Source organism: Acinonyx jubatus, chromosome B3 (genome assembly GCF_027475565.1).
Source record: "Acinonyx jubatus isolate Ajub_Pintada_27869175 chromosome B3, VMU_Ajub_asm_v1.0, whole genome shotgun sequence".
Taxonomy (NCBI): domain Eukaryota; kingdom Metazoa; phylum Chordata; class Mammalia; order Carnivora; family Felidae; genus Acinonyx; species Acinonyx jubatus.
The window spans coordinates 51,280,159-51,304,493 of NC_069386.1; the positions used below are offsets into that span (position 1 = coordinate 51,280,159).

At 42.0% G+C, this 24,335-nt stretch overlaps 2 protein-coding genes across 8 annotated transcripts in view; one reads left to right on the forward strand and one right to left on the reverse strand.

Moving 5' to 3' along the window:
* Window positions 1–2,117, reverse strand: part of MAPK6 (mitogen-activated protein kinase 6) — a 36,385-nt gene extending 34,268 nt beyond the window's left edge. The window contains exon 1 of one of the 2 annotated variants that reach the window (XM_053224006.1): window positions 1,979–2,117. The gene's annotated coding sequence lies outside the window, so the exon portion shown is untranslated. Of the gene's footprint in view, window positions 1–1,323; window positions 1,468–1,978 lie in introns of those variants that run through there. The other variant, XM_015063482.3, reaches the window with a different exon arrangement.
* Window positions 1,291–24,025, forward strand: LOC128315941 (translation initiation factor IF-2-like). 6 transcript variants are annotated; one of them, XM_053224009.1, is made up of 5 exons: window positions 1,291–2,312; window positions 8,943–9,101; window positions 12,327–12,457; window positions 13,187–13,296; window positions 13,778–19,668. In XM_053224009.1, exons 1-2 carry the CDS (start codon window positions 1,471–1,473, stop codon window positions 8,977–8,979), a joined length of 879 nt encoding a protein of 292 aa, XP_053079984.1. In that variant the 5' UTR covers window positions 1,291–1,470; the 3' UTR covers window positions 8,980–9,101; window positions 12,327–12,457; window positions 13,187–13,296; window positions 13,778–19,668. The 6 variants fall into 6 exon arrangements, with proteins under 6 accessions (XP_053079984.1, XP_053079988.1, XP_053079989.1 ...); XM_053224013.1 differs by lacking the exon at window positions 8,943–9,101 and having other exon boundaries at window positions 13,805–19,668; XM_053224014.1 differs by lacking the exons at window positions 8,943–9,101; window positions 13,187–13,296; window positions 13,778–19,668 and adding an exon at window positions 23,908–24,025.
* The last annotated feature ends 310 nt before the right edge of the window (window positions 24,026–24,335 follow it).

Here is a 24,335-nt window from a genome sequence, read left to right on the forward strand (position 1 = left end):
TTCTAAGCTTCCTCCTACCAGACCCCATCCCCTTCAGTAATGTACCCTGAGTCAGCAAACCTTACTATTTTGTCAGTTATGAATTCTCACGATGCTTAAATGAACTTATGCAAAACACTGCAACACATTTAGTACTAACACTTGTCATGAGAACATGTGCTGTTTCTATCGCAAAATTAACTCATCTTCAAAATCAATCTTCTTCAGATTCTTTCTTAATCACAAAAAGTAGCCAAACACTACATTTAATCCTCTTTTGCAAGTAAATGAACTCCAAAATATGGTCATATATAAAGGTTTTTATAAACAATTCCCTATTTCCCAGAGTTTGTTTTTTTTTGCTTAACAGTAACATCTAAATAATAAAACATGTCCTGCTCAAATCTGGCATATTTCCTAGATGACTACAATTACTGAATTTAGAACACCAATAAGCAATTTTACAAGTTTCACCAGGCAATTCTTACTAAGTGATGTAACATATATATGTGAAAGGACTTTACACTCCTTGGCACACTGCAAGCAAACCCTTCATAAACGTGTTTGAACAACGACTTGTTAGAGAGGTTAGAAATTCTTCCACCCAGTTCAAAATTACTTTTCACACATTAAAACCTGACATTTCCAAGAAGAAACTCTAGAAGCCGTTCCTTTTCAGGGCCAGGCCCTGTTTGGACCCTACATTCTTACTGTCAGATTACTCTTTCCATCTCAGTTTCCCAACGCTTAAGAGAGAATATATCCAATCAGAACTTTAAAACAGAACAAGGCTAGAAGAAACAAGCAATCAGAAAATTACTCTGAAGCTGTCTGAGCTCCATTTTGTCCCCCGTTAATTTTTTTTCCCTTGACAAATCATCTTGCATCGTTAAAAAAGTTAATACTGACTTTTAAGAGCATTTTTAGCACTTAAGAAAACAACATGAATTGCAAACGCAATAAAGCTTCTAATTCCACCACTTTATTGGATCTTTGCCAATGAGCAAGCAAAAGATAAATAAAACAGGAAAGGAATCAAAAAGATCCTGCTTCACAGAGCTCCCACCTAACACCTGAACCAGTTGAGTCTCGCTAAGCCAAGGAACAAAGGAGGCTAGAAGACCTTTACTTTTCAACGCACCTCACTAAATCAGATAAAAACGCACAGCCAAGTGAAGAGGCCCTTTTTAGTGAACTGACAAAACAAGTTTCCATTTGGGTACTTTCACAGACCAATGCTCCAAGTCCCGAACGCAGCTAAGGAAAGGCTGCAGTAGGGCGGGGGGGGGGGGGGGGGGGGCAGAAAAGAAATTAGGAATTCCGACTCGGACAAGTTTTCTGTACCTCATTTACAGCTACAACTCAAAACTTAGGCAGAAGACTTCGGGGCTCTGAGACCAGCCGGGTGAGTGGTGCGCGCTACGCAATTCGCCGAGTCCACTGGAGACTTTGCCCGGCCGGAGTCAGCTGAGGCCGAGTCACCGGAGTGGGATGGGGGAGGAGACGCGGGAGCATTTCGAAGGCAGCGTGCCAAGAAGGCGAGACTCCGCGCCACCTCACGCTCCCCGGGCCGCCCATCCCGGCCGCCGCCCCTCGCCCGCCGCCCGGGGCGGGCTTCGAACCCGCGGAGCCCGGCGCGGGTGGCGGTGCCGCAGCGGAGCAGCGGGGCCCCGGGGCCGGCGGGCGCGGCCGGGCCCGGCAGCCGGCGAGGGGCGTGCCGGGTGGGAGGGGCGCGCCGGCCGCTCTGCCGGCCCCACGCGGGGACCCCGGCCCGCCGCCCGCCGGCTCGCGCGGGGACGCGCCGGCCAGGCCCGAGCGGGCGGGCCGGCGGGCGGGAGGGCCGGAGACGGAACAAAAGCGCCTTTGTTGAGCGGCGGCCGCCGGAGGGTCACACACAATGGAGGAAGGAGCCGGCTCCGCCGCCGCCGGCGGGCCCGCCGCGGCGCCCTCCAGAGCCGCCCCGCCGGCGCGCCCCGCACACGTACACACACACACTCACGGGACTTCTCCGGCTCATCGAGGGAGTGCGGGGCCCGCGGACAGCCCCCAGTGTCGGCTCAGGTCTCCGGCTGTGCTGGCGGCAGCGGCGTCTCCGAGGCTCTCGCTTTGCCGCAGTCGCCGCCATGTAACCCCGACCCGCGAGAGAGGGCGAGGGAGAGGGGGCGGGGTATCCATGAGCCACGCCCCCTCGCGTCACAGGCTCACTCCACGGGTTCCCCCGCCCCCGCTCGGCCCCGAGCGCCTGCACGCGCCGGAATTTCCAACGCTGGTGACTGGGTTCCGCGCGCTGCGGGGGCGGCGGGAGAGGCACGCGGTGTCATCAGCCACCTCAGGTGGACTGGGCTGGGCCGGGGGCTGGGTGGGAGGTGGGCAGACGGGCCCTCTGTGCTCTGCCCTTGCCACATCACTATAGCACAAAGTGACCAAACTCCTTGCTAATGTTTATTTGCTCACCTACTACGGGCAAGCCACTGGGCCATCCCAGAGGAGTGAGCCTAAGCCCGTGTGCTTAGGGATGGGCCGGGAAACAAGAAAGCCTGGGCCTGAAGACAGGTTGGCTAGAAGGTAGCCTGAGTACGAGGCCAACGCTGTTAGCGGCTAAAAGCTAAGAAGGTCATTAATTCTGCCTGAGGGTATGGAGGAGGGCTTCTAAGTGAGGTCGCCACGGGTGATCTTTCATCTGGACCAGAAGGAGCAGATATAACCAGAGAAGGCTCAGCTGGATCTGAAGGAGATATAACCAGAGGAGACGAGGGGGAGGGTGTTGTTGCGTTGGGAACAGCGAGAGAGCTAAAACAGGAAGGAGAGCACCTGGCTTGTTGCTGAGCTGGGACTAGGCCTGAATCAGAATTTGGGAAGGGGTGTACTGTGAGATGTAGTGGGAAATGTAGATTGGTGCCTTCTTGGGACTACTTGGATGAAAGCAAACTTAATTTTATTTACCACGACTTATTTGGTCCAAGGAGCGAGCCTTTCCAGCATTTATGGGAAATTTATGTAGTTATTTATCAATTTAGAGACACGGGTCAGCACATTTTTTCAATGACTTAATAATTCCTGGTGAGAACCAAACGTTTGGTAGCCCCTTAACCATTATTATGCCCATCTTCAAGCTTGAGGCAAATAACCACTTTAAATATCACATAGTAGATTGAAGTTAAGTGGTTGGGATAGAGCTGGTGTGTTCTATATGTTTTATATTTAAAACAGTATCATCTGAGTACCAGGTGTGAAGAGGTTGAGTAGATAAAACCAAGAGAAAGGGGGAGCCTGTTTCCAACCGCAAGATTTTGTGGATGCAGTCTCTCTGCAACAAGAGCTCCTTAGGTGTGACCATTACACATCCCTCCTGCCCCCGCAATAGGATACCCTCAGATCCCTGAGACACCCTTCCTTCCTTGTCCATCAATGTTTGATCACCAGCAGTAGATAGGAGGAAAACAAATAAATACTGCTTTTCCCTTGAGAGCTTGTAATGTAGTGTCAACTCCTGACTTCCAGCAAAGACAACCAAAAGAACCTGTTGATCAAAGCCAAGTTTATTGCTTACAACAGTAAGTGATACCACTATGTTGACAGTCTTAGCATCTCAAAAAGGGACGTCATGTGTAGAATAGTTCTAAGATTCAGGGCATCTGGTTTAAGACAAGTCTTTTCAATGAAAGCATGATTGAGACTGGACTGAATTTATAATATCATTCAGGACGATTACAGGGAGGGGAGAGTTTTGAAGGGAGCCTAGAAGAGTAAACAATTGTTTGACAAATCCAAGAGTAATCTGTTGAGGAGCAGGCTGTTTATCCTGACGAAGGCTAGGTCAGTCAATAGTCTGTTGTTCAGATAAATGGACTTTGAGGAAGTTCCTGAAACTGCAGTTAAGTTATTTGCAACTTCATCTTCTTGGGCAAGAATTTCTTGGAATTGAAGTCAAGTTTCTGTGAATGGTGGAGTTGTAAAGTCACGTTAATGTCATCGGTCTTCGTTCTCAATCCTATTGTGTGGCTGTAAATAGTTTCAGTTCTCAGTAGTTTTTAAAACTGAAGGCTATGATCCAGTAGTGAGTAGTGAAGTGATTTTGGTGGATTATGACTTGCATTTTTTCTTGTGGAAATAGAATAAAAAACTAGAGAGCATTGCCCATAATAAAGGGTAAATACTGTTTTGTGAAACTTATGTTTCCGTTATCTACTATATTTCAACAAATATGAAATGTCATTAATCATGACATGCCATTATTTTATGTACTATTAAGAAAGTGAAAACAACACAAATAAGTGAAAACTCTTATCAAAATATGATACTCTATTGCTGCATCCTGGTTTTAGAAATATTAACACAGAAGACCTATTTTCTTTTAATTGTTATTTTTGAGAGAGACAAAACACGAGCCGGGGAGGGGCAGAGAGCGAGGGAGACACAGAATCTGTAGCAGGCTCCAGGCTCTGAGCTGTCAGCACAGAGCCGACATGGGGCTAGAACCCATGAACCGTGACATCATGACCTGAGCCAAAGTCAGACACTCAACTGACTGAGCCACCCAGGCTCCCCTAGAAGACTTATTTCTTAAAATTGATGAAATAAAGTATATATAAATGAGCCAATTGGATAACAGTGTAAAATGTATTTCTACTTATCTCTCATTATTGCTATGAACTATGCTGTTGTCAAAAGAGTCTGAAAGCCACTGTTGTAGTGGAGTCATGCAGGAGAGGATCGAGTAAGTACACCATAAAGCAGCATGAGATGATTACTTCCAGAACAGAAATGCAAATTACCTGCTCTTATTGGAAAGAACAGTTAATGAGGACATCAGGAAAGCTTCAACTGGAAGAGGGAATATCTGAGCCTGGGCTTGATTCCATCAGGAAGGATCAGGGAAAACATTTCTGAATGAGAGAGCAAAATGTACAAAGGCATGAATGTGCCAGGCACACTTTGGAAGTAGAAAAAATCTGACAGGCCTAGGGGAATGAAGACAAGTTAGCACCAGACTGAGAAGGCCTTGATTGGATGCCAAAACTTTTGGATTTATGTTAAAGGCAGTAGGAGAGGCATTTAAATGATACAACTAGTACTTTAGAAAGGTAATTCTGCCATAAATGGGAAAGGTGGGTTAGATGAACAAGAAATTAGAGACAGGGAGAAGGTAGGAGAATCTATTGCTTTTTCTGCCCTGCATCCTTAATCTGGTAACAATACTCTGATGCCCTCTAAGAGCCACTCTTTACTGGGTAAGTCAGAATTCTGTCACAGTGACGGAAAACCCAATCCAAACTCTGGTTTAAACAGAGAAAAAGAAAGAGAATTTGTCTCTAGTGGGCACAGAAAGGGAATGACGATACAAGCGATAGTCTTGGGGCAGAATCAGCGGGAGTTGGTGAATGCTTAAATGAGTGAAGGGTAAGTTTCTAGTCACCCAGTTGCCCTCACTTCACCTGTTTGGATTTAAATTCCCTCATTAGACTACTTGTTTTACCTTTTTCCAACTCAATTACTATCTTCCTATTAAGATAAACTGCCAGTATCATGATTTCTAAGACGGAGGGCAAAACAGATTTTAAAAATACAGACCACTAAGCTTGATGCCAAACCCTGGAAATTTCCTAATATAAATCACAGAACACAGTGTGTTAGGGAAAATGTAACTATTAGTAGGAGTCATGGAGTCTTTTCAAGTAAATCATTACAAAGAAATACCACTTCCTTTCTTGATAGGATTATTACATTATTGAACAAATGTGTTGGTCATTTCAAAAAGTCAAGATACCTTTAGGTTGGGATGAGAGGATATGGGTTTATATTATTGCAGAGAAACGTTGATTGGAAGAATGCTGATTAATGGAGTGACACAAATCTTGAAGCCTTGCGTTCTCAAAAACAGCAATACACATTTTTCTTCCCCTTTTGCCCAGTCCTGAGTAATGTTTTTGTCAATGTTTTGAATTAAGATACTTAGCAAATTTAAGAACTCAGATCAGAATATGATAGACGACAGAATAATTATTCAAAATCATGGTTTTTACAGAAAGAGATGACATTTAACTGTAGTAAATATAAAGTATAGCTTCTTTGTTCAGAAAAGTCATTTGGAAAGGACCAAGACTTGGGAGATTCAGCTTGACTTGATAATATAGGGGTAAGTTACAGATACTCATGCGGTATGAGCAATCATAAAAAAATAATAATGACATAATGTAAATTGTGTTAAAGTGATACAGCCAGCATTCAAATCACAGGGGTATCAGACCTATGCTGTTGAGCTCAGAATTTCTGAACTTTTTGTGTTCAAATATAGATATCACATAAAAAGAACTACCATACATAACAAATTAGGATTCTTTCAGAAGAGACATCCAAGAAAAGTGTGGAAATCTTATACTCTGAAAAACAGATGAGGGAATTGGGTCTATTTAACCTGCAGAAAAGAGATCTGCTAAAGGGTTGTTATGCAGAGGAAAGAGTAGATGTGTTTCATGTTGCTTTGGAGTTCAGATCTAAACCATCAGGAGGGCTATTTCCAAGAGGAAAATTTTGGCTCAGTATAAGAAAGGACAGTTTTGGATATTGGAACTGAACCATAGTGGACAGGACTTCCTGGTGGAAGTGCGGTGCTACATTGCTGGAAGCATTCAATCAGAAAACAATGGCCACCTGTCAGGGTGCTATAAAAGGAAATGAGGAAGGAGGGGCCTGCAGAGAGGTGTAACATCCAAGGTCTTCTCTAACTTGAAGCTTCTATGTATCTATGTTTATACTCTTAATTTAAAATGATTGCTCTCTTAGACATGGTTTCTAAAAGAACACATTGTAATTTGATTTGTAAATAACTTTCCACTGAAGAAATGCATTGCCAAGTACAGTTGATTCTTTGTTCATGGTAGCTTTGTTCTATAAAGTCACCAAGAACACTGAATTAGTGACTGCTGAGCCATTGCTTCTAGGGGAAATAACAGGATTAGGATCCTGCAAAACTCTGGTCTCAACATTTTTGCCAATCAGTCATTGTATAATTTTGTTTTCTGTGTGTTTCTATTTAAAGACACCTAATTTAATATATATTGTTGATTCTTTAACATTAAACTCATGGCCAAAAGCACTATAACTCATGCTAAATGAAGATTATCTAACATATAATCTCTGAAAGGCATATTACACCTTTCTTATACTTAGGGACACTAGCCAGCACATCAGTATTATTATTAAGGACCATTTTAAACAGCTAAATCACCACCACCAACAACAACAACAAAGCAAAAAAATATGGCACTAAATAGACCACAGAAAAGACACTTGCTTATAGTATGAGAGTTGATACAAGAAGGTAGACTACTGCCTTGTTCAACCTCTATGGAAACGTAGACGTAGGGCAACAAATTTTTCACCACTCTTTGCATAACCACAAATGACTGAAAATGCTGAGTATTGATTTTGCTTTTCTTGTGTTCTTAGTGGATTGGCATCTGGTTTACAGTGTACAGTCTTTGGGACAAATAAATTGAAGCAAGTAGTCAAGTTTGCAAACAGAATCTGCGAGTAACGAGAATTGACTATAGTTAAAAATTATGAAGAAACTGTCTTCAGTCAAAATCCATTAAAACTGTATGTAAAGTTCATTAAGAGGCAGATCAGTTGAATGCTTTTATGAGGTGGGAGACACCTATAAATGAAAATCAAAGATCCTACATTTAACTTGATGGGACAACAAAGGGCTTACCCCTTGGGAGAATGGTAATAGCATCATTTGTCAAATTCCTACCAAGTAGCCTGTTTCGGGTAAACACTTTATAAACATTATATCATTCTCTTAGGCTATGATAAATGGGATTTTGTAGAAAAGCTGCAGTAAGTAAGCTACGTAAATTTTTTTAGATAAAGCCAGGCTTTCTGTGCAATAAAATTACTTTCTGAAACAAAAATTTGTACACTTCTTCAATAAGGGTTATGTAACTAAACATTTAAGTGTACTGGGAAATACCTATTGGAGTAATTTTGAGAATAATCTGAGCTTCTGCCACATAACCACTGTAAATAGAAAGAATAGACATGATTTCCTTCTGCCCATCCACAGGGACTGATAAATATTTTCAACTGTGGGGACAAAGCAGCTTTCACTGTACAAGGTCATTCCCTTCCCTTTTGCATTCCAAAATAGACAAGCTATCTGTCACTTGGGAAAGAAGGTAATTACTATCTGTAACTCTAAGTAAACTTGTGTGGAAGATTTGTTTACATTCAGCATTCTGAGTACTCAAGTTATCAACTAGTATGTAGTATGATTTAGTAGGTCTGCCTTCCACAATCCCATCTCCCACCTTCTGTTTGACAAATATTTTGCCAGCCGGCAGTTGCCACTACTCAGACACCCTCCCCTGAAAATGTTATCATCCCTATAGATCCAGACCCACCTCCGGGGTCTTGACTGAAGCCATCACCATCTCTAACAATACCCTAGGTATGGTGTCCTGAAACAAAAATAGCGAGGCCCTCAGGAGGCCTAAGATCCATCTGCCCACCCTGGGTGGCTCTATCTTTGTGAATGCCCGTGTTAGGCTGCCAGAGGCCTCTCCCCACCTCCCCCAACCTCACCCCCACGCCTCCCATACTCAGGGTGTTATACAGGACCCCACATTCAGAAAGACCATGCTTGTTTTAATACTCTACTGTTGCCATCTTGAAATTCCTAATAATTTTATCCTCCTTTTCTTAGTTTTTTATTTTTTGAGAGAGGGAGAGAGAGTACACACATGTGTGTGTGTGAGCTGGAGAGGGGCAGGGAGAGAGAGTGAGAGAGAGAATCCCAGGCAGGCTCCTTGCTGGCAGTATAGAGCAGGTCTCAGGGTTTTATCTCACAAATCAAATTGTGAGATTGTGACCTGAGCCAAAATCAAGAGTCAGATGCTTAACTGACTGGGCCACCCAGGCGCTCCAGCTAATAATCTTATCTTTGAACTTCTGTTTTATAGTGCAATTGATGGGACAATGGAGCATGCATGTGAGTAAGAGAAGCAATATGCACGTCCACTGTCCCTTGCTGCCCCATTCACAGAGAGCATTCTCCATGCCCCACAAGCACAGAATACTCATGGACCCACACTGTGCTGGAGTTCAGTGAAACAAAGCCAGTGAGTACAGGGGGTGTTATGCCCACAGCTGAGTAAGTGGAGGGGGCTGATAGCTCCAAAAGGCCATGCTTTCCATTGAAACCAGAACTTGCTTTGAAACCAGAAAGAAGGCAATGGCATTCTAAGAAACACAAAAGACCAAGGAACCCTATTGTACCCTCTCTTGTGTTTCTTCCCTGTATTAGCCAACCACTTATGCTGAAAACATTTCCTTTTCCTTTCAGTCCTTTCTTCCTCCTCATGAAGGCAAAGGTAGACAGTCCTGGCAGAATGTGTATCAAGAAGTGAAATAATAATGGTTAAGTTAGTTTTCTGCGGTGTTCCACTGCTTTGGCAAGAACAAAATATATATGCATGTACGAGCTACGAAACAAATTGTGTCATTTTGGTGACTTCACATAGGAGTTAAATGCTCTTATATTTTAAACTGGCATTGTTTGTGGCAATATAAAAATTAATTATGAAATCCATGCTAATAACAAAATATTTCCTTACTTAGCACGATATTAAACAGTTATAATAAACTGTCTATCTAAATTTAAAACACCAGGACAAGTCGAGAGAGACCAGAAGGAAGGAAAAAACCTTTATGTTTTAGTACCTTTAGCTGCATTTGTTTTTTTTCTTTTTGAACAAGGGGCCCCAGAAATTATATATCTGGCTTTGATACAAAAGAATGCTGGCAGCCCTACCCTGAAAAAGGTGGGTTGGGGAAAGACTCCCTACCTAATGCCACTCCCCTCACTGGTGGGCTTAGGGCAGGAGAGGTGAGAGACTATCTGTGCCAGGTGGATAAGACATTCCAGTCTGCCACAGAGCCCAGCCACCCACACTAGGAGCTGCACTTCCTGTAGTAAATACACTGGCTTCATTACTCATGGAGGTAGGAAGTGGGGGAGGAAGGAAGACCTTGTTCAGCTGCTGGGGCCCATTTTCCCCATGGAAACAATGCCATGGTGTCCATTCTTCTCACAGAGTGGCATATGTGCTAAGTGGGCTCCTATGAGTGGGCCTGAGAACCTAACCCAGGTTTGTCACATTGTTTCTCTGAGGAAAGTGCATTTTCAGTTTCAAACAACCAAGTTAGAAATCAACTTTGGGGAACACATCTTGGTCATACAGGAGCTGTCTGTACCTTCCTCGCTCAGAAATGCTAACCACAGACAAGGATGGTGTCTGTCAAAACCTAGGTAAGCATTAAAGAGGAGGTTTATATTAAAAGTAAGAACTTCACTTTATCCTCTTGGTGGGATGAGGAGTCCAGTCCTTCAGATGTGTAGCTTGAAGAAGTTGATTGTAGGTTCACCAGGGATGATTGGTCTCTGGCAACCAACACACGCCTACCAAACCCAAGAGACTGTGTACTGCAAACCAGATGCCAATCTACTAAGAACTCGAGAAAAACTGTGCTCAGTTGGACTAAAGATCTGTCTAGTCTGGTATTCTCTAATGATGGTTGTGAACCTCTGTTCTATTCATTGTGAACTCTAGTGTTGAGCAGAGGCCCTGAATTTAATGTTCTCTCAATAAATGTTGAAACTGAAGTAGGGTGCCTGGCTGGCTCAGTCGGTAGAGCATGTGACTCTTTTTTTTTTTTTAATTTTTTTTTTCAACGTTTTATTTATTTTTGGGACAGAGAGAGACAGAGCATGAACGGGGGAGGGGCAGAGAGAGAGGGAGACACAGAATCGGAAACAGGCTCCAGGCTCTGAGCCATCAGCCCAGAGCCCGACGCGGGGCTCGAACTCCCGGACCGCCAGATCGGGACCTGGCTGAAGTCGGACACCTAACCGACTGCGCCACCCAGGCGCCCCTAGAGCATGTGACTCTTAATGTCAGGGTCATAAGTTCAAGTCCCACATTGGCCATGGAGCCTACTTTAAAAAAAAATTGGGGTACCTGGGTGGCTCAGTCGGTTAAGCTTCCGACTCTTGATTTCAACTCAGGTCATGATCTCATGGTTCATGGGTTGGAGCCCTGTGTTGGACTCTGCACTCACAGTATGGAGCCTGCTTGGGATTCTCTGTCACTCCCTCTCTCTCTGCCCCTCCCCTGCCTCCCTCTCCCTCTCTCTCAAAATAAATAAATAAATGTCAAAAAAAAATTATAAACAACACAGATGTTTAAAAAAAAGAAAATGAAGTATTTTTTAATATTGTAATTGCTCTCTATGACATAAAATTCAGAAAGGTAAGGATTTCCTCCAAATATCCACTTATTTAATAAAATTTTTAAAGCAACTTTCTTCTCAGGGAATCTGATTATTTTAGTTCCCCTTTATTACAACCTTATATATCTACTAGGCTCTTTTTTTAAGGGTTTGGGGCAGAATTAGGTGCATGATTCCAGGTATTCATTATCATTATGTCAAATGTAGGATAAAACAATGTTTCCAGTTTTATTTTCCACATTCTTAGCAACAAGAGCTAGCATCATTCTATATGACTTTAGGAAACAGTCAACAATAACTCATGGTTCTCTTTCTTTCTTTCTTTTTTTCAGTAGGCTCCATGCCCAACATGGGCTTGAACTCCTGACCCTGAGATCAAGAGTCTCAGGCTTTACCAACTGGGCCAGCCAGGTGCCCCTGGCCTTTCTTGAAAATAAAGCATAGCTCCTTTCTTGTGGCTCCTTTCTTGAAATAAAGCATAGCTCCAAGCTCATCTTCTTTTAAGTATGCTTCAGATTAACAATCCTAAATACATTATTCAAAATTAGTACAGGATGAAACTCATTTGTCACACTTATGTCCACTCACATAGCTTTGTGCAATTTATCTTTTCTTCAGTTTAGATCCATCTGCTTGGTGTTTACTACCCCAGAGAGCTTCAGGACATCTCAGCCCAGTGACTTTTTTTTATATGAGTCTGCTTCCAAGCAGTCCCTAAAAGTCTTAAATAAGAGAAGTCTTCCAGCAGTAATTCATGGGGGTTCCACTCTGAAATCAGAAGAATCCATCTGGTATCCTGCACTGACAGTAGATAGGAGACCTAGGGACTGGTCCCAATTCTGCCACTTATTAGTTGTTAGACTACAGGCAAATCATTTAATCTTATTATTTTTTAAAGTAGGCTTTACACCCTACATGGGGTTTGAACTCATGACGCTGAGATCAAGGCCTGAGCTGAGATTAAGAGTCAGACGCTTAGCTGACTGAACCACCCAGGTGCCCCTAATCTTATTTTTTTAATGCTGTAAATAACACGTGCCTCACCTCCCTCCCAGGATTGTTCCAAGGATTACCTGAGACTGTGTCTGTGAAAGCACTCTGAAAATGCTAAACAACTGCATAAATAAGGGGTGTCATTAACATCATCATTCAGTAGCTCACCTGGTTAAAACATGGTTTCCTGAAGGTAAGCCAGCTCTCTCTCCTTTCATTCAATCCATCCCACAGAGGTTCTTCTAGTGCCTATTTTATCCAAGATAGAACTTTTCCCCCACTTTCTTGGTAACTTGGGTAGGATTTCTTTTCCAATGTTTATTGTGTAAATTGGTAGACATTTTTTAAAAAGTGCAATGTCCACTCCGTGCTTATTTCTGTCTCAAAGAGATGTGGTCAAATAGTGAAGCAGGAGACACGCTTGAGCATGCTGCTGCAAAGGTGGAAGGCCAGAGCACAATCCCTACCCGCATCTCCCCCCAGAAAGCAGTCTTCTGCTACCCTCAGGCTAGGAGAGACAGAAAGGAAAGCCTAGAGGGGGTGCAGCAAAGCGGTCAGTGAAGAGAACATGAGGAGTAACTGTATACAACCTCTCAGATCCCAACGATCAGTATTATAATAAATAGATTTACTTACATGAAAGCAGCTTAAAGCAAATCTCCTTTAATTTAGCCTGTGGTCCATTCAGCAAAGAAACATTTCTTCCATTTTTAGAAGCTTCTGATGGAGATTTATAGATACTGTTTCCAGAGGAAAAATAAAAGGCAAGTGATTCTCGGGGAAGAGAGGAAAAACACAAAATTTTTAAATGATTTAGCTGTACAGCAGGTTATGAAGGAAGGAAAAGGAAGAGATTAAAATGGTTCTTTCCCTCCTCCTTCTGTGACTCAGAGATTCATCCTAAAAATAATTTTCATTCCAGTTTGGGGAAGCTGAGCAAAGACTCACGTCTCCACATTCCAAGTTCCATGATGGCCTTGGAGAGGGAGGGAACCAAAGGAAGAGGAAAATGGGAAACAGTAACTATTAAAGGTAATCTGGAAAAGACTTTATCTACTCAGAAGAGGTGAGGTGAAATTAAAGGCCAGGCTAGCTGTAATGAAGCAAGCATTTTCTGTTCTTGCCCTAGTCTGAGGTATGTCGTGTCAGCAAGGATGAAGCCTCAACTTGCCTTTCAGCCTTATTTCCTACCAGCTCTTCTGGTGATCAGTGTTTTACTCATTCAAATGAATTTTTGTCTTCTAACATCATTCCCCTTTCTTGTTTTTTTTTAATTTTTATTTTTTAACTTTATTATTATTTTTTTTTTAGGTATAATTGGTCATTCCTCTTTCTTTGTATCAGCAGCAGAAGGTTCTTGTTTAGGTGTTTCTTTAGTCACATTTAATTGATATTAGTATGTTCATTTTAAAAAGAGATTTTTATTTTTAAGGTATTTCGCACTTACAGAAAAGTTGTTCACGTAGCACACTGAACTCTTTTTTTTTGTTTGTTTTAACCTGAACAATTGGAGAGTAACCTGACATGATACCTGTGGCAGATAGCAAGATGCATTGACCAGATGCCCTTCAAGGAAGGACTTGTTGCCCAGCCTTGGAGACTGTAGTCGGCACACAGCTGTCAACTTGCATTTCCTTCAGGGTTTGCCTCATCTGCAGAGAGCCATCTTGCCCAAGGAGATGCCCCTTTCCCAGGTGGCCCAAATCCAATGACTGATAATGGCAAGGATAGAAAGGCCTGGCTATTTTGGCCCTGTGCAAGACAACTTCAATGGCCATTTCCGCTCGAGAGCTCCCAGTGGGGTTAGCTGAGGCTATCAGCCTGCAGCTCAGATCAACTTCTACCTTTCCCCACTCCTGTTTGCTTCCCCTCCTATCCACAGATGTTGATCCCAAGAGCTCTCCCTAATAATTATCCTGAAGACTAAAGTCTGCCTCAGAGTGTGTTCCTAAAACACCCAAACTACTACTCAGCCAGGAGAGGTCTGAGAAAGCAGACAATAAAATGGAGTTTTGGATCTGCATCGCTCACCACTCACCTGGTAGGAAGACCTCGTCACTGGTGATAGATGGAGGTCAGACAGTGACTGGCACAAGGTGGCAGCCCAGTTATTAAGATTTTCACCAGCAATGAATTGGGGTGGTATGCCAGTGAAAGAGAATGTATTAGCTTTTGTACTGTGTGGAGGAGATAGTAACTACAAGGGGATTGAATGGTTATTGTGTAGCTCTACTGAAGCTCTAGGTAAAGAAATGAAAAAGCTGAGAAAGTGACTAGCAGACAGCTGAAAGCCAAGTGTGAGAACTAGAAGGTCTCTTTCATAGCAAGTAAAGAGGCTTTCATAACCTGCGTTGGAGAGAACCAGAGCGAGCTAAACCGTTATGTAACCAAGAGCCAAAGGTTAAACTACCAAGTAAACTAGGTCGCCTATGCTAGAGATGCTGCTGTGGTTGAGAAGGAGTGAGACCCTGGCACATGGAATAGGGACATCTAAGCTGATGCCCCCCAAAATCTTGAATTCCCAGATTTCTCTTGATCCTCAGAGCCTGAGGAAGTGAGCTACCCTTCCCTATTAAAAGCTGCACATTCCCTTTTATTGAGAAAATAATGCCAAGGCCTCTCTCTGCAAGACAACATGTGACTCCTCAGTATCTGCCCCCACCTCCCCTCCTGTCCACTAAATCTATAACTAGGGTCACGTGGCAGCATAACCCAGCTGGGGACATGCTAGGCCTGAGAAGCAAGCAAAGAAACTAGACCCCAAAGGAGCAAAAAGATCTAACCAGCATGGGCTGCAGGAGGTGGCGGGAATCCACATGGGACTAGATTCTGAGGATACTTGATCAAAGGGGATAGAGCATGAGATTAGATAACAATTTGTGTGTGCTCTCCCAAAGTCAAAGATTTACACTCTGATGTAAATCTTACTTGCCAGTAAAATGGCTTCTGTGAAGCATGGTAAAAGTGATGGCCCATGCTGAGTGAGATCAAAATACCATAAATGTCTTGGCAGGTGGGAGAGGAAAGAATTAAAATGCTAAGAGAAATTAAAAAATAATAAAACATCTAGGAGTGAATTTAACAAGACTTGTACACTGAAGTAAAAAGGGGGGGATAAATTTAATAAGACCTATACACTGGAGAGTACAAAACCTTGTTGAAATAAATTAAAGAAGACCTAAATAAATGGAAAGATATTCCATGTTCTTTTATTGGAAGACTTACTGTTGTTTCAATGCTAATAACCTCCAAATTGATTTATAGATTCAATGCAATCCCTATCAAAATTCTGCCTGGATTTTTTTTTCTTTCTTTTTTTTTTTTTTAAAGTAACAGATCTTAAAATTCATATAGAAATGCTAGGGACCCTGAATAGCTAAAACAGTCTTTGAAAAGATCAAAGTAGAGTACTCAACTCCTAATTTCAAAACTTACTACAAAACTATTGTAACCAAAACAGCATGGTACTGGCATAATGATAAACATAGCATAAGAGAATAGAACTCAGAGTCCACAAACAAGCCTACATGTTTATGTGCAATGGATATTCAGCAAGAGTTCCAAAACAATTATTGAGGAAAGAATAGTTTTTTAAACAAATGGTTCTAGAGCAACTAGACATCCCTATGCAAAAGAATGAGGTGGGACCGTTATCTCACACAGTGCACAAAAATTAACTCAAAATGAACTATAGATCTAAATGTATAAAGCTCTTAGAAAAAAATTAAGTAAATTTTTGTGACCTTGGATTAGGCAACAGTTTCTTAGACATGACATCAAAAACATAGCCAACCAAAGGTAATTTGGTAATTTGGGCTTCGTCAAAATTGAAAGCTTTTGTGGTTCAAAGAATACCAGCAGGAAAGTGAAAGGACAGCCCACAGAATAGGAGAAATTATTTGCAAATAATATATCTGATGAGACTCTAATATCTAGATATCTGTATCTATATGTATGTATCTATCTCTTTATTCAATAATAAGAGAAATAACCCAATTTTAAAATGAGCAAAGACTTTTAAGGGGGGCCTGGGTGGGCTCAGTCAGTTAAGCATCCGACTTCAGCTCAGGTCATGATCTCATGATTTGTGGGTTGGAACCCCATGTTGGGCTCTTTGCTGACAGCTGAGAGCCTGGAGCCTGCTTCAGATTCTGTGTCTCCCTCTCTCTCTCTCTGCCCCTCCCCTGCTCACATTCTGAGATACCATTTAGCACCAATAGAAAGACTGTAATAAAAAAAAAAAGGGAAAATAACAAATGTTGGTGAGGATGTAGGGAAATCGGAGCCCTCATATGTTGCTGGTAGAAATGTAAAATGATGCAGCAAATTGAGAAAACAGTGTGATAGCTGCTGAAATAGTTAAACATAAGGTTACCATTTGACCCAGGAATTCCATACCTAGGTATATACCGGAGAGAATTGAAACATATGTCTGCACAAAATTTGTATCCAAATATCTATAGCAGCATTATTTACAATAGCCAAAAAGTGAAAACAACTCAATCTCCATCAACTGATGAACAGATAAATAAAATATGCTATATCTGTACTATGGAATACTAGTCAGTTATAAGAAGAAGTGGGACTCTGATACATGTTACAACATGGATAAACTTTGAAAACATTATGCTAAGTGGAAGAAGGCAGACATAAAAGGCCACATATTGTATGATTCCATTCATATGGCATGTTCAGAAGAGGCAAATCCACAGTGATAAAGTAAATTAGTGGTTGCCAGGAGCTGTTGGTAGGAGAGAATAAGGAGTGATTGCTGACTGGCACAGGGTTACGTTTTGGTGTGAAAAAAATATTCTAAAATTGATTGTTGTAATGGCTGTACAGCCTTGTGAACATACTAAAAACCACTTCAAAATGGGGAATTTTATGTATAGTTTGTGTTACCTCAATTTTTTAAAAAGGGTTCAGGGAAGTAGGAGTGCTGGTGTGGCCACATTATGTAAGATCAGAAAACCCACCAGATGACTGTTCCACAGGAGGACCTGGAGAATACAGTGTCTACCAAAGCAAAGAAGAATGTGTTCATAAACAGCACTAGAATCACTGTGAAGTCTAGTGGTGGCTTGCTTTTGAAGGCTGGACTTATGGTAGGGGAAGCTGTTACAAAACTGATCTCCTCATTAGCAAGGGAGATCATATAACCCAGAAATGATTGAGCCAGGTGGCATCACGCGACTGTCAGAAATCATGTGGATGCAATTAGGATAATGAGTGGCAAGATCAAAGTGGCAACCATGAGCACCTGACCTACAGAGAGTTATGGAGATAGTTAATAAAACATGGTGTCACTTGCTAGAAAATAGATGGGCAGCCAATAAGGGTACTACTCCTTCTGTATAAGCAAAAGAAAACAGAGGGTGAAGGGAATGGAATATTTGGGAGCAAAGTTCTTATATACTGTTGAAATTAAATTCATATAAAGATGTTAATTGTAATACCCCAAGGAACCACCAAGAAAACAACTCAAAATATACATATGTACTAAATAGGAAACGATGAGAGAATTAAAATGGTACATTGGAAAACATCTTTTTAGCACAATAGAAGGCAATAATATATGAAGGAATAAAAAAGACATGGCATATAGAAAAGAACGCTAAGTGGCAGATGGGCAGATATAAATCCCTCATGTATAGAAGGACTCAGCCAGTTGATTTTGCCTCTGTTACTGACCACACTATTGCTGGCACAATGGATACGTGAATGAAGTAGCCATGGTGGCAGAGACTGAGGCTATTCTTGGCCCGATAGCATGGGTTCCCACTTCTCAGGGCTCATCTAGCTATTGCCACTGCTAAATGTCCAACTTGACAACAAGAGATCAATGCTGACTTCCTGATAGAGCACCAATCTTCAAGGAGACCAACTAAGCAATTGGTGGCAAGTTGACTACTTTGGGACCTTTCCACCTTGAAAGGGCCAGTAGTTCATCCTGCTAGGATGAAGACATATTCTGGGTAAGGGTTTAAATGTCTTATCTTCAGGCTTCGCCCTGGGCTTACACAATGTTTGATGCACCAGCAGAGGACCTCCCATAACATTGTATCAGATCTAGGAACCCAACCTACAGCACAAAAGGTGTGAGAGTGAACTCATGACAATGTTATCTACTGGTTGTTATCACTTATTTTAGCACTCCAAAGCTTCCAGCCTTGTAGAGCATCGGAAAGCCTTGCTGAAGGCACAGCTGAAGTATTAGCTTGGTTGAAATGCTATGAGTGCCATCTTCCAGGATACATTAAACCTATTGAATAAAAGATCTTTATGTGGTGCTGTAACCCCAGCAGGAAAAATACATGGGTCTATGAGACAAAATATGGAATTAGGAGTGGTCTTGCTTATCATCACTCCCAATGGCCCCGTGGGGAATTTATGCTTCCTGTTCCTGCTAGTCTGTATTCTGCAGGTTCAGAGGACCTGGTTCCTAAAAGGAGAATATTTCTACCAAATGGTACAGCAAGAGTCACTTTGATTTACTAGCTAAAACTGCTGCCTGGGTACTTTGGGTTCCTACTATTCAGGAATAATTGGGCTGTAAGTAGAGGAACAATCTTGGCAGGGGTATTAACCCTGACCATCAGAAGGAGTTAGGTAAGGTTGCTGTTATACAGTAAGGGTAGGAAAAATTATTTTAGCATTGAGACCATGTATCTGAATGCTTCCTGTTAGTCCCTTGCACAGTTACAATGGTAAATGAATAATGCAGCAAGGACATGGCAGTTAGGAACTCAGACCTCTCTGGGATGAGAATCTAGATCATGCCCCCAGGTAAGCCACTAAGACTAAGAGAAGTGCTAGCTGAGAGTGAGAGGGATTTAGAAAGGATGGTCAAGGAGGGAGGCTGTAAGTTTCAATGAGAGCCCTGAGACCAGCTACAGCAGGGCTATAGCTTGTCCTACAAACCTTCCTCTTCTAAGTCTCCCCAAGAGGAGAGGCTCATCAGAAACCTGGAGAAGCTACTCTTCAACAAAAATGAGGTGGATCCAAGAGCAGCACAGGGAATGAACATGGAGATGAGCCCCTGAGATTTCTCTTTGCAAGACTTCTTGTCCCGGCTCCCTGGAGGACTGTCAGCAGGCAGCCTTCAGTTCCCAGCTCCTGCTGCTGCAGACAGTTGCTTTATCAAAGCTCAGGCCCTTTGGGGCTAGGCCATAGCCAATTCTTGATCCAGGTCTGGGTTTAAAGCCCAGCCCTTTCAGCCTGGTTTGGGACAGTAATGAAGGGTCATTTCAGCTCCAGAGCTCCTCATGGGGTTAATTAAGGCTGCTGGGCCTTCCTTATATGCAGCTTGCTTTTTCCTTCTGTCTAAGCCTGTTTCTAAGCCTGACACCCTTCCACAGGTATCAATACCAAAGGCACTCCCTAATAAACATCCTGGACACTAAAGTCTGACTCAGAGTCTTCTTCCTGCAAAGCCTAAACTGTGAAAATGCCTTGTCATCTCAAATGTGTTTCTTACTAATGAGAACTTTCATCTAGATCGCCCAGTAGAACTATCAAAATCAGGAATTTAACATTGATATATGAACATCCGTTCAAATGTCGTCAGTGGTCCCAATAATATCCTTCTTAGAGGAAAAGGATCTTGTCCAGAAATTATGCATTGTATTTAGTTGTCTCTTTAATCTTCTTCAATCTTGAATAGCTTCCTCGTCTTTACTTTCATGACCTTGACACTCTGTAAGATTACAGGCCTTTTTTTTTTTTTTTTTTAAGAATATCCCTCAATTTGAGTTTGTCAACTGTTTTTCAAGATTACATTCAGGTTAAGCATCATTGGCAGAACTAGTAGAGGAGTGATGCCATGTTCTCGTCATTGCATCCTGTAGGTTGGCACATGACTCTACTTTGTCCCATCACTGATGATGTGGACTTGATTAAGGTGATGTCTGCCAGGCTTATCCACTGTAAAGCCACCCTTTTCCACATTATAATTTACTATTTTGCAGGGAAGTATTTTAAGGCTATAAAAACATCCCATTCTTCATTAAATTTCCTATATATTCTTTTATATATACCCATATTGGTTATGGAATCCTTATTTTATTCAATGACTTATAATCCATTATGGTTATTATTTTGACACTGAGACTGTTACATATTTGGCCAGCGGGAGCCCTTTCTGGTTTGCTTCTTTATCCTTTTGACATACCTCCATTATTCTTTTTGCACTTCCTTGCTTGCTGCACAAGATAGTCCAAGCTTATTTTGTACTTTCTCTGCCCCAGTCCTAGAATCAGCCATTTCTTCATGGAGCTCTGGTTCCCTTTGGTGAAACTAAGGGCATTTAGAAACTAAGATCTCAACATTAGGTGTGCTCATTGCTATTGAGGTATCACTGTTCTCAAGCCCTTTCAATGGACAGAACTAGGGTCTATCTGAAATACATGAATGGATGTACATAAATACACATGTATATAAACATATACACATTTCTATAAACACATTTGCATCTGTATGTATATACCTATACATATTCAAAATCATGAGTTCACAATGATACCTCCAGTTCCAATTTAACACCAACTAATTCATTCTAGTGTTTCACACTTCATATATTTAACTACTGTCTCTACCAGTAAGAAACCTCACTCTCATTATCCTGAATATGATTACTTATTTAATTAATCCCTCTGCACATAAGCAACCTCCTGTGATTGCTCCTTTCCCTAGTGTGGACATGCTCTTCACCCTGCACCGGGCTACTGCTCCACCCAGATACCCACCACATCTTGCTTGGGCTCCAATGCCCCAAGACGACCATCAGGATGAGGTCGTCTTCCTCACCCTGATCTGACTCTGACACCTGTGCCAGGTGGCCTTCCTTCATGAATGCCCTTTCACCCAGCTGGATCTCTGCACACACTAGGCCTCCTCTCTTCCACTCCCCTTCCCTTGTACTATCTTACTGCCATTGAACTCCAACATCTGGCACCAGGCTGCCCCTCTGCAGGGACTCCATTCCTACTCTGCTCATGACATACTCTGATGTCCCCCCTCCTTATGGGAATGCCCTCCTCATCCCAGCTAGGTCACTCCCTTCACAGATGCCCTTCTCACCCCTCCTGGGTTCTGACACTTATACCAGGCTGCCCTCTTACCCAGATGCCCTCCTTACACCTCTTGACTACCATGACTCCACACCCCTACCAAAGACATCCACCCTGCTTGGCCCATGTAATGACTTTTGAATTGTTTTATGGAGGAAGAAGAAGAAAAGAGAGTGGGAAAATGGAGGAAGAAGCGACAAAACATTAGTTCATCTTTTTTTTTTTAAGTTAATTTATTTATTTTGAGAGAGGGAGAGAGAATGAATCCCAAGCAGGCTCCGTGCTCAGCAGAGCCTGACTCAGGGCTCCATCTCAGGACTGTGAGATCATGACCTGAGGGGAAATAGAGTCAGAGGCTTGACCAACTGAGCCACTCCGGGGCCCCTCAGTCATCTTTTGGTTAACTTTTAATAAAATAATTTTTCTGAGATTCACTTCCATTTTAGTTTTTGGCTAGATCTATTTCTGCCATCATGTCTGTTAAATTTATATTTGTCAGGAAAGCCAAAGCTGCCTGCTTAGTGCATTCCTTATCTATGATACCTACCATCTACCAGAAATATTATGGTTCACACAGGCCAATACATAACTGAAAGTCCTCCTCTCTCACCATTCTTTTCAGTGGGGTTTTCAGGATAATATACAGTTACGGGCATTTATATTTGGGGGTAAGGGCATCTTGCTTCAATACTTTCAACTTTTCCCTGATTTCCTTTTTTCCTCTTCCTAGCAGTACTCCATTAAGCTTGCTAGGTTGATTTAAATGGAACCTCAGTTGCTTTAACTTTGTGCTATACTTTTTCTCATAGGAAGGCATTTCAAATGTCCTAAAGCTACATGTACCCCAGATCCCAGTAAGAATGGATTATTTACCTCTCTTCAAATGTGTTCCAAGCTGTCCTACCTGTGTTTTTATTCATGCTGGGGCTCCCACCTGGTCCATCATCTCATTGCTTCTCCAAAGTCAAAACCCTACATCCTGCAAGGTACACTTCACACACTACCTCCCACCAAAGCCTTTGGCACTATCCTCAGTCCGGGACCTCCACAGAGCTCTGTATGCATCTGTGATGTGTATCCTTTTCTGACATGTTCTTTTTTGAAAAATATTTATTTATTTTTGGGAAGAAAGCAAGCTGGGGGAAGGGCACAGAGAGAGGGACAGAGGATCCGAAGCCGGCTCTGTGCTGACAGGCTGACAGCAGTGATCCTGATGCAGGGCTCGAGCTCACGAACTGTGAGATCATGACCCAAGTTTAAGTTGGACACTTAACCAACTGAGCCACCCAGGCTCCCCTTTTCTGACATATTCTAATTATCATTCTTAGGAGACCAGAAGCTACCTCCTTAGATACAGGTACCATTAATTTTTTGTATCTTTACCCCATGGAGGCCTTACATGCAGTAGAAGCTCTACATATGTTTAATTGAAACCTAATAAGGGTTTGTGTATTTTATATTATTTTTTCTTTGCATAGTGCAGTCTTCAAAACAATTAAACTTCCTAGTAGCCCTTTCTGGCATGAGACCTAAATTTTCCACCTTACAGAAGAGAAAGATGTTTACTTTTATCATCCAAAGAAGAAAATGAAGCTGTTCATCTTTTTTTCCAACATGATGCAATAGGTGGCATTAGTATATCAAGAGATAAAATCTACTCTCAAAGCAAATTCATATTTGCCTACGGACACCTGTATTTTTATCCTGCCCAAATAGCACTCTAAGTTTTGAAGTTATTAAATACTGACATTGTCTCTAGAACATATGCATTTACTTTGCATAGTGAATAAAATTATATTTTCACCTGCAGAGAGATGGCCCCAATTCCTCACTCCCCATAGGAATTATGTAACTACAGTAGAAGACCGACCTGCTTCTTTTGTGTTGGTCTTAGCCTGGATTCTCATAATCTGTTCCAAAGTAGGGCATTATCAAAAATCTACTTTGTCCCATTTTTTTTCTCCATTTAACTGTTTATTGCAAGGGCAATCCTTAGATTGTAAACACTTTGACTCAGAGGTGTCTTCTAACTCTTTTGCATTCTTGTGTGTGTGTTAATGGCACAGTATATATCTGCAATGAATCATTTCACCGAATTACTCTTAGGGTGCTTTCTTCCCTAGGCTATCACTACAGATCTCACTATGTTAAATAGTCAAAATATGAACTTTCGGTGTTTTTCTCCTCATGCTTGATCCTCCTGGTTTTAGATCTCGTGTTCATCCCTACTGGTCTGATAGATATGGCACCAAGATTTTAGAGTTGGCAGCTTGAAAAATTTTAAGCTCCTCTTTCTACATCATGCCACGAAATGGCAAAAACTTGAAGAAAGAAGTGTTGGGGTCCATGAGGAGATCTCCTGTATACTAATAGAACTCTTGCTGACAGATACCTGTGGTAGGCTGAATCATGGTGCCCCAGAAAGACATCTATGCCCTAATCCCTGGATTGTGTGAATGTTACCTTATATGGCAAACAAGGACTTTGTAGCTGTGATTAAAGATTGTGAGATGAAAAGATTATTCTAGATAATCAGGGTGGACCCTACATACAATTTCATGTATCCTTTGAATAGGAAGACAGAGGGAGATTTGACATACAGAAAAGAGAAGGTAATGTGACCATGGAGGCAGAGATTGGAGTGATGGGATCACAAGTCAAGGAGTGTTGCCAGCCACTGGAAACTCAAAGAGGTAAGAAACCCATTGTCTTTATAGTCTCCAGAGGGAGCACAGTCCTGCTGTCACCTTTATTTAACCCAGTGAAATTGATGAACCTCTGGCCTCCAGAAATAGGAAAGAATAAATTTCTGTTGTTTTAAGACACCAAGTTTGTGCCCACCAGAAACTAATACTTAAAGACTTGGAGGGTGGGGAGCATAAAGAATAAACACAAACTCCATCCTTAAGTATCTATGAATTAAATAGAAGCAGTTTGTAAAATATTATGACCCAATGTGTGGTAAAATGCAAAGATAAATGCCAAAGTCAGGAAGTACTGGAG